Below are 19,908 nucleotides of genomic sequence, written 5' to 3' on the forward strand. Positions count from 1 at the left end.
ATTCCCTTCCTTCTGGTCTTCCCCACCCCAGAGCAGAGTGGAACCTAATCCAGGAAGTGAATGGGCCCGAGAGCTGCCCAGGAAACATGGGCACTGGGACACACATCACTCCTTTGAATACATGAGTCACGGGAAATGGTGCCATTCAGCCAGGGGCAGAGAGGAGAGGTGGGATGTTCTCACACACTGGGATGTGGGAGCCCCCGGGGACGATGCATCAGCACCTCCAGGATAGCTACAGAGACAATGCCACCATTGCTACATGTGCTCCCGTCTTTAAAACTGCGGAAGGCCCTTTGTCCCAGGGGGAAGAAGTCACTTCTTCCATGGAACTCGTGCATAGAGGACTACAGAGTTACAAAGGCATCCAACTACACCTGATAAGTCCTTGTGTGGCCACTGGCCGCTGCCCACCAAGAAAGGAGCAGGTCTTCAGAGGCTAGAAATGGAACCACAGGTCTCACACCGCCAAGCCTGGCCTTGTTTGCTAATTTGTAATCAAACATCTGCAGGCCTCTTCATGTTTGCAGCACACACCTGCCTCTTTAGACATGTGGGTGATTTTATTCCCTGACTTTCCAAGGTCCTGAAAGTGTCTTGGATTTCCAGTGGGGGTCGGGGTAGCTGTGCCTATGACCTAATTTTTCAGCAAACATTTCTGAGGGTCATGAAACATTACGTCTCTGGAGAGTCGCCTAGTTGCCCAAGTGCCCCTGTCAGCATGGTGAGAAACAGCCTGCCAGCCCTCCTTGTGTGCTGTGCTCTCCTCTTCGTACAATGTGTAAAGTAAAGGACCATGTGCCTGTGTGTCATGGATCTGGAGTCCAGAGACACGCCACATGCCCAGGGGTGGACCAAGGTATTTTATGAAGCCGTTTCTGTGTTTCCAGAATCACAGAGCAGATAGCCTCCTCTTTATTGTGACAGGTCTGGGGATCATTTTTCTCAACAAGGCTCAGTATTGACAAAACTGTGTTCAAGCCTGGCTTTTCTTAGTTTGTCTCTCCCCTGTTTAACTATAGTAGGGTTATCTTGGTAACATAAAAAGGGTGTAGCACGTGCAGGCTCTGAACTGAGCACCTCACACACATACATTCTTATAATGACCCCAGCACTGCCATCATTTGAGGCTTTGGATATGTGTTATGTAACTTGTCCAATATTACTCTTGAGAAGATCAAGAGAAGGCAGTACACTTTCTCCTTGACTTCATCCATTTGCCCCATTATCTCTTAGCACCCACTATGTCTCTGGCAAGGGACCAGCATAAATGAGGCCACAGAGTCCAACCTCCAGTAGCCACGGTCTGGGTACCCCTGAGAGCACTGGCCGGCTCTGGCTGCAATACCCAGCAAGGGCTTATTCTGTGTGAGACTCAATGTTCTAGTCTCTTCAGAGCTCCCCTTGCTCCCTCTTCATGAGGCCAGATTCTAGAAAATTAAGGTCAGTAAAGTACTTACCTCTTGCTTGAGTGTCAACCTTGCCATAATTTCACTGTGGTCAATCAGGGACAGCTCGTCTACTTCCTCTTCTGACTGAGTTACATCCAGAGCATCTGGTGACTTTGGTGTCCTGGAAGGAGAAGTGGTTTGTGTTGCAATTGTGAAACTGGGCCCTCTTGGACTCACGAAGTCCTGAGGGCAGCAGGAGCATGGATGCTACAGAGTGAACACTGTATGAGATCTATGGAAGCTTATTCAGCTCCCCTGAACAGCAGCTAAAACATGCTTCACAAGCCACCATAGCAGGGCACAGCCGTGGACACAGCCAGCTTACGAACTGGACAACTAGTGTGGCTGCTAATGAGCTCTGTGACCTAGGGCCATTGCCTGTTCCCTCTCTCTGGAGGTGCCATCTGTCAAAGGAGGAGATTTAAGCAGGAGATGAAGAAGGCTCCATTGAGTGAGTTACTTTAAAAAGTGATGGTGTCAGTCATTCTTTGCCACTGTATGAGGTGGCTTAAAAAAGTTTATGGAAAAAGGAAATGAAAAGATAATGGAATTTTTCCACAGGAAACAACAAATGCTGGTGAGGGTATGGAGAGGCTGGGACTTTCTTACACTGCTGGCGGGACTGTACAATGATACAACCACTGTGGAAAACAGTATGGTGTATCCTCAGAAAGTTGGCAATAGAAACATCATATGACCCAGCAGTCCCTCTACTTGGTATATACAGTCACAAAAAATAACAGCCATGACACACATATGCTCATCGCAACACGACTCACAATAGCAAAAAGACAGAGACAGCCTAAATGCCCATCAATGGAAGAATGGATAAACAAACTCTAGTACATATACACAGTGGTTTACTAGGAAATATTTAAGAACAATGATGAATCTGCAAAATATCGCATAACATCGATGAACTTGAAGACATTATGCTAAGTGAAATCAGTCAGTTATAAAAGGAAAAATAGTGTATGAGACCAGTATAGTAAAAACTCAATAAAACGTTTCCATGCTAAAAAAAATTTGTTTTCATGGTCACCAGGGATGGAAGGGAAGGGAGCATAACTTACCGGCTACAGAGTAGGAACAGGTTAGCATGGGTGAAGGGTAAGGCAATATGTAAGAGGGAAGCTAGCAGATGATTGATGAAGATAGGTGAAGACACAGGAAGGTATGCAAAGGTTAAAGGGGACAGAAGTAAATAGTGCTATGTACACAATCTTGGAACAAAGTGTTCTGTGGGCAAACACATGGAATGGGTATGGAAGGGAAAGTGGAGGTATTTCCATAATTCTATAAGGGTTTGAAAGAGGATATTTGTACATGGGTATTTACCTTTGAATGTGGTGGAGCATACAGTAGGCAAAATGATGAAAACTTTCTAGGTAATGAGTTCCTGGGCATGGGCGCTCAGGACCACAGTGTCAGAGGACACCATGGTCAATTGGTATAACATAGTCCTCAAAGACAACGATCTACAGCCTACTTTGGTGAGAGTGACTAGGATCTTAAAGGCTCATAAGCAGCCATCTAAGGTGCAACTATTGATCTCTCCAGGTGCGGAAGAAAGAAGAATAATAAAAACTGAAGATGCTTGGAATCAACTAGTCCAACGGACAAATGGAGCAGGTGAACTTGACCATGTCTCTGAGTTAAGAAGAGAACTAGAAGGTGCCCAGCTACCACGATCAACTGCTCTGAAAGGATTCACATTAGAAGGTCCCAGACAGAGTGGCAGAAAATGTGGAATAAAACTCAAAACTATCAAAAAGACTGGGCTTACTGGTCACAAAGAGGAGGGAGGAACCTGAGACTATGGCCCTCAACCACCCTTCAGGTCTGGAATAGAACTCATCTTTGTGGCCCAATTTTCAGTCAAGTGGCAGTTAGGTGCATACGAGGGACATCAACACTAGTAAGGTATGCTCACCATGAAATGGTCAATCACTCAAGATCAAAAGGGCAACATTTACCTACAGTCAAAGTTAAAAAGGGATGGGAAAGAGGGTGGAATAGTAATAGGAACCACAGGGAGGAAGTGGGATACCTGTTGTTGCAGGGAGGGGATTGCAATCACTGACATGAACAAAGTCTATGATTTGTTGAATGTAAAATTGATGATCTGCTCTGTAAACCCGCACTCAATTCAAAATAAAAAGTTAAAAAAAAAAAAAAGATAATGGCATTTTTCCATGAATTTTTTTTGAAGCCTCCTCAAATATATAGTATTTGAGGAGATGAATAGCAAAAGGCAAGCAGGATGGGAGGAAAAGAGGGAGCCAAGTTAGCATCAATCTCTGCAATTCCTCGTCTTTCTGAGGCCTGCTTTCCATCAGACCCTTGCCTAGCACTGAGAAGCATCGGTGACAAAGCAGATGTGGCCCCGGTCCTCAATCTAGCAGGAGAGACAGACATTTATGGTGTGATGAAAGAGGAGGTGCAGAATGCTACAAGAAGTATAAGCAGGGGACCTAGTGTACTGGAGCAGGCTAGGGAAGGCCCCCTGCGGATGCGGCAAACAAGCTGAGACTAGAAGCACTAAATCGGGGCTTGCCAAGTGAAGAGAGAACACTTCCTCAAAGGAAATGTGAGAAAGCTGGGAGGTAGCTAAGACAAGTCTTCCAGCTTGGGGCATTACAGGGAGTAGAAAGGAGTTCAGGCTGAAGATACCTTGTTTTTTCTGCTACATTCCCGTTTTATTCTTGGGACTCCATGGCAGCTCTGTGGAAGAGGCCATATTTTTAACCAGGAGTATTTGACACTATAGATGTATGCCTTTAGTAAGAGAACACAGATGGGCCAGTGCAGAGTAATCTGCAGTCCAGGGAGGAACCACTGTGCTACATGTCTTGTCAACATGACTCTGCAGCTTGGCCTTCTTGGAGAGAAGACGTGCTTCTAGTAATTTTCCTAAAGGGACAATGTGCTTACCCGAGCCCTGGTGACAGTGTGGTAAGCACTGTGCTAATCACAAGGTCGGTGGTTCAAACCCATCAACTGCTCCATGCCAGAAAGATGAAGCCGTCTGTTCCCATTAAAATTTACCATCTCAGAAACCCTATGAAGCAGGGTTATAGGGATGATCTTCTGCTTACAAGATTGCTGAGAGTGGGAATCGATTTGATGGTAGGGAGTTTGGTTTTAGTGGGTTATATCCCAAGGACTAGCTCGAACTCTGAAAATGACATTTTTGGGTCCAATGAAGCTGGAGACAGGATAGGCTAGTTGCTCTTTCTGGTACACATGCCATTTGTAAGTAGGTGTCAGACACCCAAGGCCCACCAACTCTGGCTTCACACTAGGGAAAACCCTGGGCTGGGGAAGATTCACGTGGATGGCACCCAAAACAAGCAAACATGCAAGTGGGGTGTGTGTCCTCTCCAAAAGGCGCTTGGAAATGATTTCTCCTTTTTTTCCCCTTCTTTCTCTTGCTACTCTGACCCTCTTCTCAACTGTTCCTGCTTAGGTCTGGCAGTGTAAGCAGACAGTGCTTAGCTCTGCCAAGAGCAGCCAGGACTACAGGGGAAGCCAAACCTTGGCCTAAAGAGGGGGGGAAAAGCTTGAATATGTGGAATATTTCACAATGGAGGTGAGGTTCACGAGAAGCTGCACGTAGAGGTGCAGATTTGGAGATCCCACATACACTATTTTGTAAGCAGATATTGGGAACAATTATTACCCATTTCTAAACCTGGTTAAGTGTGGCTTCTGCTAATGTTAAAAATGTTACCAGAGATGAAAGAGATGTAACTATGCAACACACAACTCTTGATTGACTGCTCTTCGTTTGAAAAAAATAAGCCATCCATGCAAGACACGTTGGCGAGAGTTGGGAAACTAGAAAATGGTGTACACATCATATGACAAGAGGAAATTTACTGTTCATTTCCTTAGATTTGATCATGGCATTGCAATTTTGTAATTGGGTAGGATTAAAAAATATTTTTGAAAGAGGCATGCTGAAATATTTGGCGGCAAAGTGTGACGGTATCTGCAATTTACTTTCAAATGGTTTAGCAATAAAACATACACGTTATCTAAAAAATTGGGGCAGGAGGCTTTTACATTCTTTTACTGCACTTTAACTTGGAGGAGACTGAGGAAGGTTGGCTTGGGATTTGGTAGAGCAAAGTCTGTTGTGGGTGGTTTGTAAGGTGGGATGACGTGTTAAGTGTATAGTACAGATAATCAAGAGTAATGGCAGATTATGTATGAGAATTAAGAATGAAGCCCCTTGAGGGGTGGAATTATTAGTGCTTGTTCCTGATTTCTTGACGCTTTCTGCTCTTCCCACATTTTCTGCCCGAGGCGTGCATTCTTTGAAGAATCCAGGCCTGCCTGGCACCTTGGTGGGCAGAGGACCGCGCAGGCAGTCTAGCTGGTGGGCATGTTGCCCTTAGGGGCACAACGGGGCAGGAGGAGCAGGTGAAAGAAACATGGCTCTATGTAGTTCACTCCTACCTTTCACCGCCTTCTCTCTTTTCCTTTCCAGGTGCACTGCCCACTGAGGAGGAATCTTTGGGATGGCCGTCTTTCATAGCTGGTGATTCCTGAAAAGAGAGTGTTTGCATTTTGACAGGTGCCCATGCTGGGGTTGATCTGTCTTCCCAGCAATCCTGCCTGTAAATGGCTTTTGAGTGCAAGTTCCTACGGAGCAATCTGAGATGTGAACAAGTTAATGATGAATGTGGTTAATTACACAGGAAACACAAAGACCTCTCCAGACTAACATCTTGTCTTTGGAGAGAATGAAAGGGTACTACTATTTATAACATCTTGTAAGCTTTCAACCTAGATGGAGCCATCTCACTATCTCCAGGGAGAAAGAGGACTCTCACAATAGCTACTGCCTACCGGAAACTCAGCCAGGCTCTTCACACATCTTCCCAATTATCGCTTACAAAGACTCTATGAGTTCACACTAACATCATCCTCCCTGCTTCACACAAGGAAGCAGAGGCTTGGAGCAGTCAAGGGCACTGACCAGGACCACACAGCTAGTTAAGTAGAGCCTGGACGTGAACCTGAGTTGTCTCCCTCCAGAGCCTATCATAAGCACTGTGCCCTGCTGTCCTGTAGTCAAACTTTGCTTACTTTCAAAGTAACAGAAGTCTCCAGTCCTGCGGTGCAGAACAATACAAACTCAGGTCTCCTTTGTCAGCTCCCACTTTAAGAGTCCCCCAGGTCTAGTGCAGGAGTGCTAACTCCCTCTCCTCCACCTCTGGGCTGTATGACCCCACTCAGTAATAACTGGCCCGTCAACACCCTTACTCTGTCCCCAAGGCAAAGATGGAGAATGGGGCAGCAGGAATACCTGGAACTTTGTCGGTGGAGAGCACTTCAAGGCAAAGAAAAAGGCAGCTCGGAAATGAGTCTCTGGTTGAGGGGGAGCCACAGGAAGTGAGCCTAGTTGGGCTCTATCACACTGAGGCTGGGCAGGATGGTGCTGGGTCCGAGGGCCCCAGGGGGAATGGGCAAAGTGGAGAGGTGAAACCCCACTGCAGTCAGAATGCCTCAGTATTCCATGACTAGCAAGGTCTGAAGTTGGGCCTGCTGTGTACACATCAAAGAACCTCTGGGAACCCTACTGTGGACAATCATAACGGGAGCAACTGAGTTCTTAAGGGACAGGGACCTTTGAATTGCTAATTATGGAGGACTTAAGTCCCCATGACAGCTCCCCTTCAAGCAACTTGTTCCATTCAGGCTGGCGGTGGAGATTTATTTTTGAAGCTATAGAACTTGCTCATGTTTTACTGCAGCAAGACCTAGCAAGTGAACTGCTCAATAGAATTGTTGTATCTTGACTGTCAGGAGCTGGGATAACAACATATTGAGGACGAGGATGTCAAATAATTCTTCACTGTCTCACAGAGACATGCACCTAAACACGGCAGGAGCTAACCTTCCAGGTTCGCCCAGCTTCCTTGGAAGCAATCACATAGGAGCGATGGAGCGTCCTGGGGAGGAACATGACATGTGAAACATTAGAGGATGGGATAGAAAGAAATCCTACAGAGAGCGCTGGGTATATGGCCAGGGCCAACACAATGGCTCCTCCTTGTTGATTTCCAGAAGACCCCATCTGTCAGGCTCCGAGGAGGTGCCTCACACACACACTAAAGCAGAAGCAAAGGGAAGACCATCACAAGGAAGCTATGTTCTCTCCCTGCTGAACCAAGCCGGCTTCCTAAAGGCTGCAGGAGGCTACTCTGTTAGTGGCTGGGTACTCAGCCAAACAGAAGCAGGGGCAAGGGAAGTGGCCTCAGGAAAGCAGAGGCCCATGTGCAGCCAGGCCACATGCATGACGCAGCCAGTGCTTGGACTAGGACTGCATCCTCGTCCTCCTGCCGAGGGTTACTTACTCCTAGAGAGAGAGGGAGCGCCTCGATGCTTTGGTCAGAGGAATACAGACTGACGTATTCTCTCTCACCAGCGTCCTCACTGGTGTTTTCACTCTAGGGGAGATGGGATGAGAGGAAATACACATGTGACAGGCCCTCTTCTCAGTCCTCAAGGCTCAGAGAAGGCAGCCAAAGGGCTAGTCCTAATCAAGACGCTCTTTTTATAGTGTGTCTCCACACCATGTACAGAATGTGCTCTGCTCCCCTGGGAAGTTAGTCCTCAGGTGCACAGAACAAAGCTGCTCTTACCACCTCCTATCTCTATGTTTGAGGGGACCTAAAGTTTCCTGCTGGTTCTGTCCCCAAACGTTAAACTGTTCTGGGAAAACATCTTCGACCCTAACTGGGCCTGCCCAACAATGTCGAGATGAGACAAAGGCATGGAAGGAAGCAGCACATCAAGACCACTCTACAATCTGCCAGGCTAGATCCCACGTGCCTATGTGTCTCTAGTTGTCCACATCAACCTGCAAGTGACAGTTTCCCGTGTCCCAAAATGACCTACTAGCAACTTAGTAAGAGAGGAAACAGGCCTTTGATCCTCAGTACTACATGAAACTCAATATGCAGCATTTCCTTTGATCTTTGTCACTTCCACACTTTCAAATGCCTTTACACATTTCTCTAAATGCAAACCAACTCAGAAGAGTGTAGCATTTTCTATCATATGATTATGTTGTTGTTGTTCAGTACCGTAGAGTCGGTTCCGACTCATAGTGACCTGTATAAGGTTTCCAAGGCTGCAAATCTTTATGGGAGCATGAAGCCTCATCTTTCTCCCGCGGAACAGCTGGTACTTTAGAACTGCCAACCTTGAGGTTAGCAGCCAGATTCGCAACCACTATGCTACCAGAGCTCCTTAAAACTACCCCTAAACAGTTCAAACTCACCAGCTGCTCCTCGGAAACCCTATACAGGGTCGCCATGGCTTGGAAAACCATTGACAGCACTTAACACCACCAACACCAGATGGTTACTGGAGTCCTGGTGTGGCACTATGGGTTAATAAGCTGGACTGCAAGGTCGGCAGTTCAAGCTCACCAGCCATTCCTCAGAAACCCTATACAGGGTCGCTTATGAGTCGGTACCGACACAACGGGACTTAACAACAACAACAAATGGTTACTAATTCATTTGTCCTAGTTTGATGGCTCATTTTCTGTTCTGAAAGGAGTCAGGCTATACTACCTTCCTCATGGTTTCCAGCCATTCTAATCATGCTGAAATGTGTGCATGTTCGCGACACACCTGGCTGCGATGAAGGGGAGAGGAGGGATGTCTTTCCAGAACAGTAATACTGCTTTCAACAAATGTGTGCTCCATGTTGAAGGTGTGCTTTTTGAGTTCTCACCAAAGGCGTCTGGGGCGAGTCAGTGAAAGAGGTTTCGGGAGGAAGGCAGACAGTGTTCCCATGAAAGCTGCTCTCCTGAGAGGATGAAAGAGGCCCGTCCACGGTGTTGGAAGGCGGGCTGGCTACAGCTGGCACCACTAAGTCAGAGCTCTGAGACTGGTGGACAGGCGGGAAATGTGGAGAGGAAGAGGAGGTAGACGGAAGGAAAGGTTGAACGGAAGCTTGGTTGTGAGGCACGAAATCCTGGGAGTAGGACCTAAACACAGATTTATACTACAGAATCAAAGTGAAAAAACAAACACAGAAACAAGATGGGAAGAAAAAAAAGACAAACAAAAGAAGAAGTGATTAGATTCGCTCTGACTGAGCAGTGACATTCTGACAGTGACTCAAACAAAAGATCCGGCTTACCATACCCCCGCCCCTTCCCCATGGTCTCCTAGGCCCTTTCCCACCAGAACCTGATGCTTCTTCCCTTAGGAGAGGGCCTAAGACTAGCCAGTGGTGTCCCACTACCTCCTCAAAATACTAGGATGTGGAGAGTGACTCCCTGATGCTCACCCCCAACCCACCAAATCAGGTCCCATAAATTACATAGGTGAACACATACGTAATTTTTTTTGTCAGAAAATTCAACCTATACAACCCTTTCACTCAGGAACCTTAAGGCTAAATTAAAAGTATGTGGCTAGATACATGGTCATTATTTACTCATTTTGAATCTTTTGGATGAAGCTTTGGCTTCATCCCTTCAAAGTTAAACACTGCTTCATATTGTAACTTTAAATATTATAATTACCTCAAAACCTTTTGGAAGGGAAGAAAACAGTCTTCTAAAAAAATGGTTGGAAGAACTGTGCTATCCAAAACACTAATATAATATCTTCTACAAGGGCATGTCCCTTCCTATTAAACCTTTTATCTTACCTAATGATTTTACAAACACCTTGGATGCTACTGAGGAGCCACAAGACTCGAATTTCCCAAATTCTCACCAGAGAGAAAAGTGTGAGGCTAGAGGAGTGACAGTGAACCACCCATGGCTTCTTAGATGCAGGGGATCTTCAGGGCTGGGCTTGCTCGCCTGCTGGACGGTGACAGAGTAGTTTTGGGATCTCTGGCCTCAAGGCTGGGAATCTGATGGAGCACTGTGCTTTGCAAAGAGCCTGCCACCACACTGCTAACTGTTACAGGGAAATGTGGAGACACTGGAACTCCGTAAGAGACAAACCCAAAACAATGTGCACAAGTGCTCACTCAAATGTCTTCACACCTGCTGTTGAACAGGAGTTTTAGAATCCATGGAAACAAAGTAAAGGAGGCAGAAGAAACTGCTCACATCCTTTAGAGTTTTGCAAAGATACCTTTTAAGCGAGAGCTGCCACAGCTCAAGGAGCTGACAATGGGGCCCAAAGCTCTAAGGTCCCTCCTTGATGATGCCAAGGACCTATCATTCTGAGTTCCAGTGGCTGTTGCTCTATCATACCTATGTCTTTTACCCTAGACACCTACTTGTTCTTATTTTTATACCACCTCACAAAATCCTCAAGGCCAAACCCTGTACTTGGTTAAATGAATTAGTGAACGTACCACGTGTTGCTGACCAATTAACACCAAGTGCTTTGATTGTTGTTGTTAAGTGCCGTTGAGTTGGTTCCGACGTATAGCGACGCTGTACAGGGTTTCCGAGGGTGTAAATCTTTACGGGAGTAGAAAGCCTCATCTTTCTCCCACGGAGCAGCTGGTAGTTTCAAACTGCTGACTTTAAGGTTCGCAGCCTGATTCGTAACCACTACGCTACCAGAGCTCCTTTGATACCTGCTAGAAATCAGTTCCGTTCACATTCCTTTTCTCAGAAAATCTCACCAAGCAGACTGGTGGCTCAGCACTGTCTCACCCCCATGTCGCCATGTGGTGACAGAGCCTGTCACCGGTGCCCTCCACTGACAGGCTCTAGCCTTACTAGCGACTAGAAAGGACACTGATTTGGCTTTTGGGGTTCTTCATTTTACCTCGGGAGGATGCTCACCCCATGGTAAGCCTTTCTCATGGGCTGGGCAGGCTCACAGGGAGCACAGTAAGTAGAATGCACTGGCCTAGGAGGGACTGTGTGGTCCTCTGAGGCAACTTTCAGAGAATTCCACCTTACCCTGCTTCAGGTAGTGGTTCAGTCTCAAGTAGGAGCCTCGATTCTCAGTTCTCTTAGATGCTCACTCCCAACTTTCAGTCTGCCATGAGATTTGCTAACAGTTATTCCTCTTTGCCCAGGAATCCACCTACTCAGTGCTTAAGATTTACATTAAGTGTCAACTCTTTCTGAAGTCTTGATACTATCCTTCACTGAAAACCATCTCTCCTCTGAAGTAATATATGTCTTTTCTTTCAAACAAATGTACTGTGCCTCCCTTCTATTCTGACCCCACGTTAGAATTAAACAATTTTAGGTTATTACGTCTTCCTGAAACAAAGACTTTCCAACCTCCTTGCACTCCCTAGTGACACAAATACTACGTTCCTGGCTGTTACTGCTTCCTGGAATAAAAGTGAGACTTTTTTCAATTTCCTGGTAATATGAATTAGCCAACCGGAAAAGGACAAGATTGTGCGCTCAAAACCCTAACCATTAGGGTGAGACACAGCCTTAGACCAGAGTCAGGGATAAAAAGCCTGTCGTTTCACCCGGCCTGTGTGCTTGCTGGTTTGTTCCTGTTGTGCCACTACGCACCCTTCTGCAGAAGTAAAATTTTGCCTTGCTGAGATACTTTTGGTTTCACCGAGTGTCTGTTTGCAACATCAGGACTTATTTCCAACACCTCCCACCCACCCACTGTGAACTCACATAGCACTTAAGCATGTTGTTGTTGTTGTTAAGTGCCCTCGAGTGGTTCCAACCCATAGTGACCCAAGGAGCAGCTGGTGAAGTTTGAATTGTCCACCTTGCAGTTCAAACTGACCTTGCAAATGAATGCTTAACCTACAGTGCCCCACCAGGACACTTAAAGCAGGCTCTGCAATAATTCAGCACTGATTTGTACATATACACAAACAGTTCAGGTATAATCATAAAACATACCAAGTTTGAGAGCTATCTTCCTAACTGGTCACATGGTATCTGTACGAGGTTTTGATTTGACAAACTCAGCGAAGGAGACTCCCACACCACAGGTGTCTTTTCTGGGGTGGCTAAGAATGCACATTCTCAGACAGACATGGGCTAGGATCTGGTGCTACCTCTTTCTACTTATGTGACTTTGGGTAAGTTCTCTGAGCTCAGATTCTTCATCTTTAAAATAGGGATGAAAGTAACAGCACTTCCTCTTATAGTCTATGTGTTGATTCCAGGAGACAATGCTGTGTGAATCCTTATGGCAGTGCTGATGAGGGGCATATACTCATTGGCCGCGATTCTTGTTTGTCCTGAAATACACCCAAAGTACCAGTCTAGTGAACAGAGTTTAGCTCCACACAGTGCTGGGCACTTAATAGAAGCCCAATACATACGTGCTGAGTGGACAGTTATTCTTAGGAATTAATTCTCTTATTATTATTAAAGTGCCTAGACTACTGTCTGGGACAGAGGAGTGTTTTAACTAATGAGTGTGAAAGGGTAACAGACAAGCTTTACCCACTGCCCAGGTTCACAGTGTGGTGGGAGACTAGAGAGACAGGCTCAGGGATACCCACAGGGGTGTGAACTGCTGAGTAGAGGGATGGCTTCCACTGGGGAATGGAATGACAGAAAGGGGTCCAGATACAGCATCTCTCCTGGACAAAGAGTTCTGGCCCTGCCCTTCCCCTCCTTCCCTCTCTTAGCAGTTACAATGCTATGGAGCAGCTCTGGTATTCAAGTTATGCAGTCATGCTGGGACATTAGCCAATTTAGCCAAGCCTTTAGAGTACCTTCTGGGCTTGAGAAAGTGGGAGGGAAAGCTCTCTAATCACCCTAAAGTGCATATGATGCCCTCTCAGGGGCACATTATCATATAATTGTCAACAAGTACCCATCTCAACCGATTCCCCAAAGAAATATTTCCAGCCCTTTAAGGCTGTATTTATTCTTATGGGCAAGGAGAAAGGCAGGGCTGGCCATTCAACAGAAACACCACTTAACCACAGCGTGGAGTTTATTTTAGGATCTGGCTGGTGCCTGGCTTTGCTTCTGATGAGTTGCTGCATTCTCTGCAGCAAGAATTTTTATTTATAGCCAGAGTAAGACTGTTTGGGCTGAGGATTTTATAACAGGAGGGGCTGCCTGTTGGGGGATCTGCAAATTTCTGCAGAAGATCTAGGAGTGCAGAGCAAGTTCCTGAGAAAGAGCTCAGTGGGGGCTCAGATGGGGGTCTGGGGAATAGGCCCAGACCTTAATGTCAGCCCTGAATGTCATGCAGGCAGTCCAAAATTCATCTGTTAAGTTCCTTCTTACAATGATGAAGAGACTGAAGCTGGGAGAGTAATTCATGCGCCTAGGTGTGGCACTGTAGGATCAGCACTGGGCTGTGAACCATAAGGTCGGCAGTTCAAGTCCACCACTGCTCCTTAGAAACCCTATGCAGGGTTGCTGTGAGTCTGAACTGACTGGGCAGCACTTAACAACAACATTAAGAGGTCGTGCATGTTTTCTGAAGAAATGAGCATTCTGGGAATGTAATGGCCCCACAGCTCTTCAGGACACTACCCTCCTCACTTGGACATCTCTTTAGCTGAACATTTGTGCTCTGAGCATCATAAGATGCTTGGCATACAACCCCAGGACTCAGAGAACATAGCATTAACCAGGGGCTCCAGGGGCAGGCAAGGAAAACCTCACCTTGCCAGAAAGGCATGAACCAGCGGCTGGTTCTTTTGAAAGTACACCCTTGAAAGAACTACTAAGAGCTTCTTGGTTGGCCATGATGGCCTTATTAAGTTAGCATGTGACGATTCATCAAAAAAATAAGTCACCAGAAGCTGGCCAGGCACCACCAATTTTCCAGAACACTTTCTCTACACTATAGACAGGGAATAGAAAATGACTAGGGATGGGCCCTGGATTGTGTTGGACAGCAGATTTTTAAAACAAAAAAAATTTGAATTCATCAATATAACAGACATTTCATGAACTATTTGGGGCTGGGGATAAGGGGTAGGTGGGGCTGGGGAGGGGGGGAGGCGGGTACCAGAGAAAGCAGTCTGACTGCCAGCAACGGAGAGCTGGAGCCACAGGCTAAAGGATCTTGACCCAAACAGCTACTTCATAGTGGCTTAAGCTCCAAACCTTGGAGAACTGTCCATTCTACTAATTACAGGGAAATGTGATCATTGAAATGAATGGTTCTACTGTTGTGGTGAAGCGTTTGGGAAGTACAGGAGCTGCCAGAACTTGGCCATGACTGCACAATCTTGGCTTAAGTGAGGCTATGACTTCAGTGTTTTTGGACAGTACTTGGCAAAACAGATAAGCTCGTGGACAGTTGGCTTTTGGGCTTACATTTTTATCCATTATTTGGGGAAAAAATGCACTGATGGGAAACAGGTTTTCTAGTGCAGTTCAGGTTTTCTTTGTCTAAAGAAGATCGCTGGGGAGCACAAATCCACATTAGGCCTGTGTGCAGAGCATGCCCCTCTAAACCAAGGACTGCAGTGCCCATGTTAATCTAGCTTCTTTTTGATTCTGGCAGGAAATCAAGCTTTTAGCTGCTGCATCATACCCCACACAATCTCCTGCAAAGAACTCTCTTGAAGAGAAGCAAGTTTGATTTGGTCCTTATAGAGATGGGACATGATCAGCTCTAGGTCATCAGGAAAAGTACTTGGGAACATTTCTTCCTCAATTCAGCAAGCTAGAGGAGAGACTTCTGGCTTTGTCTTCTCTCTCCTTCCTGGTCCCAAACACCTAACTTTTGGGTATATCTTAGGTCAGGAGGCAACTTCCTTCTGTGGCACTCTTGTAATTTATAACAATGACTACATTTTATACATTGATGGACTCAAGCGTGGCAACAGTAGTGAGGTTGGCCCAGGATCAGGCAGTGTTTCATTCTGCTGTGCATAAGGTCGCTATGAGTTAGAACTGACTCGATGGCACATGACAACAACAACAAACATTTTATATACTGGAGTCCTGCAATAGCACTGTGAGATAAAGCTCTTGGTAGCAAGGTCGGTTTGAACTACTAAGTCAGCAGTTCAAACTCACCAGCCGCTCCTTGGAAACACTATGAGTCAGAACCAATTTCATGGCACTCAACAACGTATGTCGTTAAAAGATGACTTTCCAAAGCCAAGTGGAAGATTCTGGGGCTGCTGCAATGAGCACCTGTACCTGAGATCTCACAGGCTGCTGTCTCTTTGCTCAGGGCTTTTCTTGGTAATATTGTATGAATGATGTTGCTGTTGTTGTTATGTGCTGTGGAGTCGGTTCCGACTCATAGCGACGACCCTGCACAGGATATCCGAGGCTAAAAATCTTTACAGGAGCAGAAAGCCTCATCTTTCTCCCGTGGAGCAGCTGGTAGTTTCGAACTGCTGACCCGAAGGCTCACAGCCCAATTCGTAACCACTACGCATGTGAATGATGGGTTACCATTAATCCGACCAAAGACAGTCAACATCACCATCATGTTTGGTCTAAAAAATAGTCTCTTCCTTTCATAATAAACCTCTTGGGTGGAGGTTATTTTTAGAAATCATTCGAAAATTCTATGAACAAAGTATAAAAAAACAAAACCCTAAATCTTTTTTCAATAGAATTTTAGGTAGCAAGACAGATCATTGTAGAAATAAATACATTTAGCTCCTTTTCCTGTGACATCTTTTTGTATTCTGAATCAGAAGATCTTCTTTGAAAACACTACATTTTCTGACCAATGGTTCCACGGCCAATCATTCTCCTGCAAAAAATCTCCAATGTATTTTAGGATGTTCTGTGTTTTCACTTAGTGTGACCTCAATAGCATCAACTCTTTTGGAGAAAGATTTAGTACATACTACAAAATGATTCAAAATCAGCTCTGGAAATCAGATGAACTATTTTGACTCACTTTGGCTTTAAACATCATGACAGTGGCTCTAATTTACACTTATTTTTCAAACTCTTTATTCAGAGCCTATAGCTATGCTCTAGATTATTTCAGAAGACAAGGGACAAAAGCACGCCTGTAGGTGTCCAGGTTACGGGCTCTTTATATGTAACTTCACAGGGTCTCAATATCTACTTGGTAATTAGGCAGTTCATGCAACACTAGATTTTTTTCATGATGAATTTTAATCTTGGCTCTAGTTTAAGACCATATATAGGCAAATGGCTTAGCTTCTCTATACTGGTTTCTCTAAAAAATACTCAATCACAAATAAGGAAGAGTTTATGACAAGAAGACAAGCAGCATGAAAACATTCAAGTTCAAGGTCACAATCACTGGGTGTGGACAGTGGTCTAAGGTTCATGACACTGCATGACCTTAACAAGGAGGAGAGGGGTCCTTTTGGTACCTGACCAATTAGACTGTCACGGATAGAGTCAGAAATCTACCTGCAGCAAGGTGCTACAGTGAAGTTCATGTGTTAGAGGCAGAGGCACAAGGACTACAAAATGCCAGGAACAAAAAAGGAGTCAAGCAATCAGGAAATCTTTAGAAACAAGAGCCAGAAAACACTTCTCTGAGTCACAGCTGTTACTTTTGAGAGGCCCCAAGACAAAGATTCTGAGCTCTTGGCCACCTGCTGGACCCTGACTGTCTCAGATGAAGGCTCTCTGCTCCTCTCTCAGGGTGCTGGTCTGAGCGTGTCTCTCTTCACCGGGCTGTGTTAACAGATTTAATCAAGACGTCAGCACTGCAGAGGCAGAGTCCCTGGGGCTTTCGGGAAGGGCAAAAAAGTACAGGGTGAAGAGATCAGAAGAGCTCAACCAGATTTCAAAGTCCTAGCAGACAGGAACTACCTATGAAACAAACTCTCAAACCAGACAGCCAGCAGCCAGTGTCTCAGAAAAATAAGGAAGAAAATCAGCAAGGAACCAATGTATCATGTTTCCTGGGGAGACAGAAGCTGTCACGGGGTGCCTTAGAGCCAGAATGCACTAAAGAAAACATCGGGAGAGCAAGGAAAGATGGACACAATGGTGGCGAGGACTGGGACTACCGTCTAGTCACTGGACGACTCCTTGATCACTGTTCACAGGTTTTGTGAATAAAAGTGTTGCTATCTGGTCAGAGCACCGCAGAGCACTGCACCTGCTGGCTAGGCCCTGAGTCACAAGTGGAGGCTGCAAGTTCATAAAAAGTCACATCCCTATCCTGAGGATCTCATAATCTGTAAAAAAGGACCTAAGCATTACTAAAGAAACAAAGACGCAGCCGAGCCCAATGCGGTATTATTGCCATCTCTCTCATTGTACCAACACAGAGCATTTGCCACGTACTGTATTACATGCTTTCTGTGCATTGTCCGTTTAACCCTCTTAACAATCCCATGCTCCCAATGAGAAGAGGAGGAAATGGAGGGTGGAGAGTTGGAGTGACATGCTCAGATTCAGGTTCATACAGCAGAAAATATGAGGAGAGGTAGAGGACAAAAGAGAGAAGCAAGTCTGTGAGGAGTGATGAGGAGGACATGCATGGAGAAAATGAGATAGGGTTGAGGTCGAGGGTACACAGGTAATGAGCAGGTGGACAGGTGGGTAAAAGTAGCTGACAAAGGCCAAAGAAGAATGAAAAAAAAATGCTGGACCCGATTTTGCAGTATTGTGGTAAGACTATACTCTGGGACTCAGTGTTGAAAAGGGACTGAGGTATTTGACTGTGGAGGCAGGAAGGCCAGGACGGAGGCTGTCGGGTAAAATGCCGACAACTAGGACTGAGCAGTGGCAATGGGGCCAGCTCTGAGTAGGTGAGCTTAATTTAACAAGGAAGGATCAGCAGGACTTGGTGAGTATGTGCATATGGGGTAGGGAACAGAATTCATAATCTCAGGGAGCCTAGAGCCTAGTGAGAGGCTAAACCTAAACAAAAACCCAACGAAGTGGACTTGTAGACTATACACAATGGTAAGAGTTTAGGACTCAATGACTTCAAATAATATGAGACACCCACACAACACACTAACTCCACTGGCCTAATGAGGAACATGCAACAGTGGGATGGAGTAGCCCTGGAGAGGTTTTCTAACAGTGGATGACACAACAGCACATTACTCATTTTCTCCAAAAGAGAAACAGTCCTGATGTTCACCACGCAAAAGGACCTCTGTAGAAACAACCCCAGGAAATTAAAGCAGGGCCATGAAGCAAAGCCCCTCAGGGAGGGACATAGCCTTGAGCCAATGAGTTCTGCCCTGAGACACTCCCTGCCCTTTCGCCTCTCAGGCTAATTTAGCACCAGTAAAGATATGATGACATCAGGAAAAGAGAAGGGACAGAAACTGTTTACTTATCCAGAAGTCATTCTGAAAATCAAGACGGTAAAGATTGCTAGCATGAAAACAGATCATATCTTGGTGATAGTATATATCCATAACTGCAGTTATTAAAGAAAGGAGATATAAGAAAGTGGGCTAAATGTTTAAGGGGATGTTGTTGTTGTTATGTGCTGTGGAGTTGGTTCCGACTCACAGTGACCCTATACAGGGTTTCTGAGGCTTTCTCCTGCGGAATAGCTGGTAGTTTTGAACTGCTGACCATGAGATTAGCAGCCAGATTCGTAACCACTATGCTACCAGAGCTCCTTTAGAAGCTTTTGCCTGCATCAGCATTGCCAATTACCTGCAGGATACCAGCAGTCCTAATGGTTCCTGAGAGATCTCAATATTTTGGTCAAGGGCAAGTTGAATTTGGATCTAATCCACAACTGTCAAGTTGCACATGACCAGAGTGCAGAAACTGAGAAAATACAAGACTAAGAAGGGATACGAAGAGGAGCTGGGGCACAGGAATTCTGCTGTCGAGGGTGGAAAGGGCTGGAGGGACAAAAGCAAGTAAAGAGTTCATGGAGTGGGTCCTGCTGGGTTGTAGTGTGAGCATGGCATGCTGCCAAGAGGTACAAGAGCCCAGAAAGCAATTGGAGGAGAGTCCAGGGACACTACCTCTAGGTCAGAAAGCTCATGTAGCACTGTTATCTCTAGGACGGTTGAGAGGTAATTCTTCAAACATTCATTTGTGCCTCTGAAGTGCAATCACATTGCTAGGCACTGTTGTTAAGTGCCTTGGAGTCAGTCCGACTCACAGAGACCCTGTATAGGGTTTCCAAGGAGTGGCTGGTGAGCTTGAATCACTCATTTTGTGGTTCAAACCGACCTTGCAGTCCAGCGCATTGACCCATAATGCCACGCCAGGACTTCTTGCTAGGCACTAGGGGATCAGAAACACCAGAGCCAGCCTCTTGGGCCTCAGTGAAGGCTGTAGCTACCTCTCTAAATATTTAGACTGCCTCTTGTCACTCACTCATTTTCCCAGACACCTATCAAACTGGCCTTGGTGCCCCAGAGACCACGTCAAGGTTTGGATGCATGTTTGTGCAGATGGACAAGTCTTCTTGGATTATGAGACATGCTAGAAAACAAAGGAAGTCTGCGAACAGTGACGTAACACTTTCATCAAAGGTGAGAGTCAGGCAGCCCCAAGTGAAGAGGAGGGTGACATAAAGCTGAAGGATGCTATGCAGTGCATAGAAAGAGGAGGAGCAGGAATATGCCTGTGTGGAAGCCTGGCCTGTTTCCAAGGGGGTCTGCT

General features: G+C 45.8%; 1 protein-coding gene across 1 annotated transcript in view; it reads right to left on the bottom strand.

Annotated features, from left to right (window-relative positions):
* The window catches only part of RAPGEF1 (Rap guanine nucleotide exchange factor (GEF) 1), a 161,851-nt gene that overhangs the window by 13,055 nt on the left and 128,888 nt on the right, over window positions 1–19,908 (bottom strand). The window contains exons 13-16 of the mRNA XM_006834992.1: window positions 9,210–9,482; window positions 7,820–7,912; window positions 5,916–6,004; window positions 1,461–1,572 (exon numbers count right to left, since the gene is read on the bottom strand). Of these exons, the coding sequence (XP_006835055.1) occupies window positions 1,461–1,572; window positions 5,916–6,004; window positions 7,820–7,912; window positions 9,210–9,482 (567 nt within the window). The remainder of the gene's footprint in view (window positions 1–1,460; window positions 1,573–5,915; window positions 6,005–7,819; window positions 7,913–9,209; window positions 9,483–19,908) is intronic.

This window comes from Chrysochloris asiatica, unplaced genomic scaffold (genome assembly GCF_000296735.1).
Source record: "Chrysochloris asiatica unplaced genomic scaffold, ChrAsi1.0 scaffold00014, whole genome shotgun sequence".
Taxonomy (NCBI): domain Eukaryota; kingdom Metazoa; phylum Chordata; class Mammalia; order Afrosoricida; family Chrysochloridae; genus Chrysochloris; species Chrysochloris asiatica.